Source organism: Coturnix japonica, chromosome Z (genome assembly GCF_054131305.1).
Source record: "Coturnix japonica strain WE chromosome Z, WE-NBRP24, whole genome shotgun sequence".
NCBI lineage: Eukaryota > Metazoa > Chordata > Aves > Galliformes > Phasianidae > Coturnix > Coturnix japonica.
The window spans coordinates 34,147,080-34,155,543 of record NC_140702.1 but is presented as its reverse complement, the minus strand read 5'-3'; the positions used below and the strand labels follow the sequence as shown (position 1 = coordinate 34,155,543).

Below are 8,464 nucleotides of genomic sequence, written 5' to 3'. Positions count from 1 at the left end.
CAAAAGGGCCTTTAAGTCCATGTGGGTACCACTACACTGTTGCACTCTATGCAGATAGGAGCTGCTCCCAGACGCTGGCCTCACCACAACAGCCCCATGGCAGTCCTAAGGCTCAGTGCCCATGAGGGCACTACAGCTCAATGACAAACCGTAATGGCCCGAAGGCCCCGAACCGCGCCCTGGCCATTACGTGGCACGCTCCGCACCAAAGCCCCACGGCTCACAGCCCCCCACCGACACTTCCCGTAGCTCTCGTGAGACGTAGAGCAAGCCTCGCGATACTGAGATCCGCGGTCCCGGCACCTCTGCTGTTCTCGCGGATCGCTTCCGCCTCGCCGCTTCTGTTCCGGCTGCTGCCTACTTGGTTCGGCGCGTCCTGCGGAGCTGTGTTAGAGAGGGAGGTGAATCCGGTCGGCTGGAACCGGAGGCTGAGTGAAGGCGGAGCACTGTAACTTGTCCTCCGCAGGCGCGGAGCGTGCGGCGGCTGCTCGGCGTCCTGGCGGCTTCCCGAGCCCTTAAGCGGCCGTGCCTCGCCGCGGGGTCGGTGAGCAGTGCCCGTCTCTCGGCTGCCCTTCGGGAGCGTGAGCGTCCCGCGAGTCCCGGCCCCGCTGCCGGGAGTGACTCTCGCCGCACCTGCACCCACGTCGGTTAAGATGGGTGATGCGTGGCCAGGTAAGTGGGTTGATGTGGGCTCCCAGGTTATAGAGGAGCGGTCTGGGTGTCACCGGGCCCCTTGCCCTTCGTTCACAGAATGTAGGCCGTGGGGCAGAGGCGTCTCGCATGGGTCAGCTGCCTCTGGGATGTGCTGGCAGCCCCTCACCTCACCTGGAAACCAAGCGATGCTGTGAGGAGTGCCGTGGTGTGCACGGCTTAGTAATGTTCCCTTAAAAAATGCTCCCATTTTGCATTTTTTCATTGGCAAAATTGGAAGTATGTATTTAAAGTGAACAGAAGACATAGATACGTCTTTTAGAACATGTGTTGATTAGTCTCATATGTTTAGCGATTTTGCTGTTAGGCTTCAAATTTAAAAAGGTAATGCTTTTCCATTATGGTATCACAAATTTGCTTTTACAGTGACTTATCAGAGTGTAAAAAACCTTGAATTCTTCATTAACTTGTCAAACCTCTGTAGTTAATTTGCTTATTTTTGCATAGGAGTAGTGAAATGAGCGCGTCTGTGTCAGTGGGCCATTATCATCCTGGTCCAGGATGGTCATGATGTGTCATGGTGCACTTCCTCGTGGTAAAAGACTAGATATAAGCAGTCATGTTGAATGCCGTCTGTTTTTGTTGATGGCCATGCTAGGAAACTGCAATAAATAAGTGTCCTGATTTGTAGGGGTTTTATCCTACATAGATGGTTATTCAAAAGAAGATAGTGTAGCATTTTTAACTCTTGTTTGTACAGTGTTATTTTCCAGAATCTTGTATTTCTGTCAAACTTAATACTGCTGTTTTGCCACTTTCCTTTTTTTTCTCATTTTGTTCCTTCTTTATTAGTTTGAAGTTTGTTATTACAGAGTTTACTGTCCAGTGCTCTTTATTCTGCTCTGCACCTAGGACCCCAATTCCGACAAGTCATATGCAGCTCATAAAACTCAATTAAATGTTAAGAAACAAAGGCACTGTAAAAATATATACCCAAAAGTTTAAATGCTGCGTGCCACTTCAGATATTACTGTGAAAGAGAGTAATAATGAAAATGTTCTCTATTTTAAATTTAGTTTTGAATGTTTCACAGATATTTTTATGTTGCTGGTTTTGTTTTTTTGTTTTTTGGGTTTTTTTTGTTTTGTTTTGGTTTGGTTTTTTTTGTATTGCTTCTTAATTTTGAGAAATTTCCTAAAGATTAAGATGGTACTTGGAGAAGATCATATGTTTTTGTGGTTTTTATGCATGAATTTGGTCGTATTTTTGAGGCAGTAGATGTGCAAATACTTTAAGAGGAGAATAGTTAACTATGTTTTAGTGAATGTATTGTCTATACTTAACCTCAAAATGTTATTTTCAACTTAAGATATTTTGGAGAAGGTATGTAGTGTCTTGTGTGCAGGGCATAGGGTGTGGGATGAAACTTAGTCTCAGCAAGGATGATGCAGGCATAGTCTGAGTGTTCTTTGGAGACATTAATCCAATTGAGTGACTCTAGTTTGTGAGGTAATTAGTGTAAGAGGTAGTGGGCCATTGGTTTAGGGTGCAAGTTTATATCAGACTAAATCTCACATATTAGAGATCAGACCTACCAGACTTTTAGTTGGAGGACAAGAAGTGCAGGAAATCTATCAAGTTATCTTACCTACTGTGTTGGTAAACACAGTAACCATATATAGCCCAGGAAGTCTTCTTATTCATACTTTAAGTCATTTGAAGAAACACTTTCTCAAATCACACTTTCTCAAATCACACTTTCTCAAATCACCTTGCATTCACTTTGCACATAGTTGATACTTATTGGGCCTGCTTTTTCTTTGTTGTTGTTTTTGTTTCCCCTCCCCCCTCACTGTGAAGGCCTTGCTTTTTCTTATATTTTGTTGTCTAATATTCTTTTAACTCTTCTACACTGCTGGTATTATATTTTTCTTTCTCTGTGAGCAGCATATGCACCATTTAAAGGTTGTACATGAAAAATAAAAATTACATAGGAAAAGAAGCAGCTTAGTCTTCTCTGTTAATATTTGATATGTAGTATTAATGGGGTGTGAGCTTACAGGGACTGAATACAGAGAAAGAACTGTAAAGTCTTCAACTATTAAAATCTGCATAAGGAATTCAGCCAGTTACCCACTCTGGAGAAGGACGCGGGCAAACCTTGTATATGTTGTGTATACGCAACCTTGTATATGTTTTCAGAGTACACTTCTTTGGCTTCTGAAATACTGTTTTTACTTTTTTTTCTTTTTTTTTTCCCCCTAATGCTAGAGTTATAAGGGGAAATGTCGCGCATCATACTCAGTTGTATTTCTCAAACAATTCGGTAAAGCTGAAGTACTGAATTTGAGTAGATAATAAGCGTTGTCTATTGTAGATAGTATTTGGAACAGATTATGTGATTAATTAATTGCATTCTAACCCTGTCAGTGTGGGTTTGTCTGTGTGCGCTCAAGTGAAACTTACTAATTAGTGTTTACACTAGATTTTTTCCAGGCAAGCTTTCAGATATTTTAAAAACAGCATTACAAACTTTGATATGCCTGTCTTGGAATTTGGTTTAAACCAGCAATCAGTATTACAATTCTAGTGCTGCCTTCAAAAGAGCCTTGAAACACACGTAATCTTAAGTTATATGCTGTTCATGAAGGAAGTTAGCATCTAATATTTAAATATTTACAAATGTAATACTTTGTGCATTTGGCCAGTTTTTCATTGTGGGTTTTTAGTTGTTTGTTGGAAGTAACCGCGGGAGACAAGTCTCATGCTATCATGGTCAACAAGTCTCGTTTATTAGGTGTTACAGCATCTCATTTATACAATCAGTAATAAGTTCATGCATATTGCAAAAGTTAAGCTCAGGATTGGTGAATTAGACATTACTTCATCTGACCTTTGTGGTTAGTCTTATGGATACTTTTTCTTTGCAGCTTTGTCTACACCTTGCTACACATCTTGCTTTTCCCTTAGGCCGTCCTTGCTTCTAGATACATATTTCATCTTTAGCTACATACCCTGTCTTTTCACATACTGATTTCTCCACAGCTGCTTAGCCCGTGACCGTCCCTAGAATAGACCGTCTTTGTCTTTAATCACGTTCATTCTTTTACAATTTAACTAGTGGAATCTCTTCATGTCCTTTCTCATGAAGCCATTCTGCATAAACACTCTCCACAGTTGTTGTTTTGTTTGTTTCCACAGATAGATGGCATGTTGGGGAGAGATGCCTTGCACCTTGTCCTGAAAATGGAAAGTTTTCCGAAGGAACAATATCATCTATTGGAAAGGACAAGAATGGAAAACCATTTGCTGTTGTATCGTTCTTGGAATCTGAAGATAAGAAAATACTAATATCTGAGCTCTATAGAGTTGAAACTGGTAGATGTTCCTGGAAGAGTGTAATATTCGATGATGGTGACCTGGAAAAGCCTTATTTTCCTGGCCAAAATCTTCCATCTTCATCAGTTGCTTTTAAGTTATCTGATAATGGTGATTCTATCCCATATACAATGAATAGATACCTACGTGGTTATCAAAGGGAAGGAGCCCAATTTCTCTATTGGCACTATGCTAATAAAAGGGGATGCATTCTTGGAGATGATATGGGCCTTGGAAAGACAGTACAGGTATTTATTACTTATAAGAACATAATAGTTTAATTTATTTGCTTTTTGGCAGCATGTTTTCTGTGAAGAATATTTATTTTTTAAGTTGACTTACTAAATAAAAGCCATGTTGTTCAAGCTTATTCTCCATTTTGTGGCATGAAGTTGGAGGGAGGCAGAATGTGGCTGTTTGTGACAATACTTGAGTGGCAGAAATGATTGCTGATAAGCTTCTGACATTCCACAAAACTGGGATGTAATCATTTGTACTGTAAAGCTTGGCAGTTGTGGTAGTTTAAATGTTGGTTAGTGTTTGTGTTACTTTGAATGTCCTTTATGGAATGATATCAACACATCAAGAAAGAAATCTGCTGCGCTGGAGAATGCTATTAGTACATACACTACATAACAGGTCTTAAAATGTCTTTTTACTTTTTTTTTTTTCTTGAAAATGAGTAGTTTGACTGTACTAGGAACTAGAAGAAGATGCATGTACTCTCCCATCTGAAAGAAATACCTAGATGTTACACAATATGTTTGTCGTTGTTGGAAATGCAAATTCTGTTGATGAAGAGACAAAGAATGGCTGGATTTTTTTCATTATGTTTTGAATAACTGCAGCCCAATTGATTCACTTATTTTACTAAAATTACAGTTATTTTAGGTTTGAAATGATTCTCTTTAATATGTTTGGTTTTAAGTTAGCAGCCTGAGTCCTATAGCAAATAGTTCTTGTCCATTTCACATTGCTCCTCCTTTTTGTCATATGCAAGCTCATTTCTTTGCTGGTAAATACTGGCTGTAGCATGTCTTGTGTGTCCTTTTAGGAGAATGTCAGCTGATAACGCTTCCTTCTGTGTGCAGATGCTTGTTCTGTAGCAAACTTTACAAGAGAAGTGAGTGAACTAAACTGGAAGAACTTGCCTGAGTAGAGCATTAAGAGGAGTACCATGAGTGTGTAAAGAGCTGCTGCTGATCTGTTAACTTATTAGTTACAGCTAAACTAACTCCATTTACCTTGTGCTTCATCGTACTTCTGATGCATTCTTGTTCATGGTAGCTCAATAATTCAGTAGTTACTAAAGAACTGCCAGTACCCACTTTAGTATTAAAATAAACATTTGAATGAGATGAAATCAGTTACCACCTCTTTTCTTGAATCTCATGGCTGATTCTGCAGTGAACAGGTCACATTTGTCACCCAGTGGCTATGTTCCTTTGTAAAATTTGCATGTGATAATTGTTTCTTTTAATCATGATGTCAAGTTTGGAGAAGAAAAATACATTTCTTGAATACAGTCTTAAATATTCCTTTCTAAAATGGTATTTATGTTCCTCAAGTGTAGTATGGATAGCAGCTCAGATGTGAATTAATAGATGAGTTTTCTTATTTCATAATTCCCATGTGTGAAGGAATAAATATTCATTAAACTTCACAAAGTACCAGCTAATTGATTTACCGTCTTATAGAAAATTTTGCTTTTGCTTATCACTTCGCTGAATATTATGGTATTTAAATTACAGGGAGATACCTGAGAAAGAGACTTTTCTTTAAGACTTTTGTATTGTAGTGTTCTTTCTACTTTTGAAATGGTTTTTGCTTGAATTTGCTTTAGTGTGTGGCTCTTTCGTTTTGAGTTGTGGTGAGGGTAAATAGAATAATGATATATTGTGTTAGGATTGCAGTAAGTTAAAGTTTCTTGTCAACGCATTTAGATTGCCTCCTAGTTTTATATGAAAAAGCCAAAGGTTTCTCATTAGGGTTGCCCCTTTACAGCCTTTGCTGTTTTTACAGATTTGTGATTAATTTTTCCAAAAGTGGAAGATCTGGAAAAAACATGCAGATTTTGGTTTTGGTCCTATTGAGAGTAAGAATAAAATTCAGCAAAGCTGCACTGAAGAAACAAGGCATACAAATTTGCATCAGCTTCCTAGTCTCTCGGCTTATATGAAATGTTGTGCATTAAAATGTCGCTAGTTTCTTCCATGTGTTTCTTTCCCATATAGCCCTGTATGATGGGTTCCCTATCTTCTCTTTGTATACTTTTCTCCTGCTCAGCTGCTTTTCAACCAGCTGTGCATTACTGGCTCTTCTTCTCATCATTGGAGGGAGAAGAAAAAGTATTATTTGATTTCACAGCTGACAGGTTTATTTCTATCCAGCAGTAAGCATCTGTGAGGCAACTCCAGAAAAGTATCCTGAGCAGGGGGGGCCTCTTGAACTTCAAAAGAGGGACACGTCTGATAATGCCACTGGTTCTTGCTGCAGCTTAGCTCCATGTTTATCCCAAGTGGGTTTTACAGATTAAAATGGTTCTACCCAGATACCTCTGCCCTCTGCCTGCTTTGGAGTAATCATGGGAGAGCTTGTAATAATGTTGTCTAGAATATTTGTCACCACTGTGGTGTATTACAATAAATATCTCCTCCTAATTAAAAGAAAGTGAAGGTCACTGGCTGGTTTGAGGCAGTTGAATTAATACGGACTTGAACACAGCCAAATAAACTGCTTTTGAATTCAAGAACAAGAGTTTGAGGAGTGGACATACAGAAATCCTACTGCTTCCTCACCTAAGATTCATGTGTTTGCCATTTCCAGGAAAAATACAAGACATGCCTTGTTTCTTCCTGTCTCCTTTATTGTCTATACTGTATTTTTTAAGATTTTCCACATAGAAAATGGTAGTGCAGTGTAGAGCAATGAAGTGCTCTTATCATAAACACAGGTTTCTCAGTTAAATATGAGATTCATTTTAAAAAATCAAAAAGTATATTAACAAATGAAATCCTATTCAGGATTTTGTCTGAAATGTGTGTTTTCAGTGGAACTTGTTCATTTTCTGTCTGCATTTTTGTACATAATTACTGAGAGTTGTTTTCTTTCTGAAGGTCATTTCATTTTTGGCTGCAGTGTTACGCAAAAAAGGAACACGTGAAGATATTGAAAATAATATGCCAGAATTTTTACGGAAAACAGTGGAAAAAGAATCAAAATGTAACCCTAAGAAGGTAAAACTTCAAGAATTTGGTAAAAAGCAAAAAAATGTTGTTTGTTTGCTTGCTTTAGGAGTTTACATATACTCATTTTCAATGTTTGGTTAATTTAACTTGAGAGGACTAACGCAATTCCTGATTTCCACTGGTATTTTATGTTATTGGAATATCTGAGTGCTAGAATGATTCTGTGACTGTATTTCTGTGAACAAAATTGTTCCTTCGTGAACTCAGGCAAAGTGGAAGGAAGATGTGGAAGGATATCACTTTCTGTGAAAAAACATGAGTGCTTCTGACTGACTCAGAGAAGTAGTTTACTTTGAGGACAATTATGTATTGGAACAGGTAACAAAGAGAGGTTGTGGGGTCTTTCATCCTTGAAGGATATGAAAGACCTGAGTGGGAAAGGCTCTAAATGTCTGAATTCAGTGCTGCCCTTTTTTGACTGGGAAGCTGGACTAGAAACTGATTTTATTATTCTATGATAATATTGTACAGATTGTCTTAAATTTTTAAACTTCTTTTGATACCTCTTCTCATATATTGGCTAGATTTATGGCTTGGAGGAACTTCCTTACTGTTATACCTTTTCCACCTCTAAAACGGTGTTTCCACCTCTAAAATGGTGTTTGTAATAGGTGTTGTAACAGAGCACTGTGATAGTATGTCGTGTCTTACTGCAGTTGACTAAATACCAGTGTTATTTTAGGTACTTTGTGTAGTGTTAGTGTATTTTTTCTGTAGTATTTACACACTCTATAAACTCATTACTTTTGAATTTATATAAATATTCAGGTATTTTCTATACTGTGCTTTGAAGCAACAAGAATTTAATAGTTCGGTCTATGAAGTAATAAGATAAATCCTAAGATTATGACTTTCCACATTGAGAAAGTGCTGAGCTGTAGATCCTCCAGTAGTACTATAACAGCTGTTTGTTTTCAGATTTTCCTCATAGTGGCCCCTCTTTCAGTGCTGTATAACTGGAAGGATGAGTTAGACACATGGGGGTACTTTAAGGTCTCTGTCTTACATGGCAGTAAAAAGGAAGATGACTTGAATCGCATCAAGCAAGGGAAATGTGAAGTTGCCCTTACAACATACGAGACACTTCGCCTGTATTTAGATGAACTTAACAAGTAAGTATGACTCATTACATCACTGAAGAGAATTATATTTGTTAATTTACTAATTATTGAATTCCTAAGTCCTAA

The 8,464-nt window shown here is 38.4% G+C and overlaps 1 protein-coding gene across 5 annotated transcripts in view; it reads left to right on the top strand.

Annotated features, from left to right (window-relative positions):
- Window positions 1–318: 318 nt before the first annotated feature.
- ERCC6L2 (ERCC excision repair 6 like 2) overlaps window positions 319–8,464 on the top strand; it is a 48,279-nt gene continuing 40,133 nt past the window's right edge. For 3 of the 5 annotated variants that reach the window (XM_015849299.3, XM_015849298.3, XM_015849303.3), the window contains exons 1-4: window positions 319–672; window positions 3,853–4,277; window positions 7,146–7,265; window positions 8,196–8,389. In XM_015849299.3, the coding sequence (XP_015704785.1) occupies window positions 654–672; window positions 3,853–4,277; window positions 7,146–7,265; window positions 8,196–8,389 (758 nt within the window). In that variant the 5' untranslated portion in view covers window positions 319–653. Of the gene's footprint in view, window positions 673–3,852; window positions 4,278–7,145; window positions 7,266–8,195; window positions 8,390–8,464 lie in introns of those variants that run through there. The other 2 variants (XM_015849301.2, XM_085528924.1) reach the window with 2 other exon arrangements.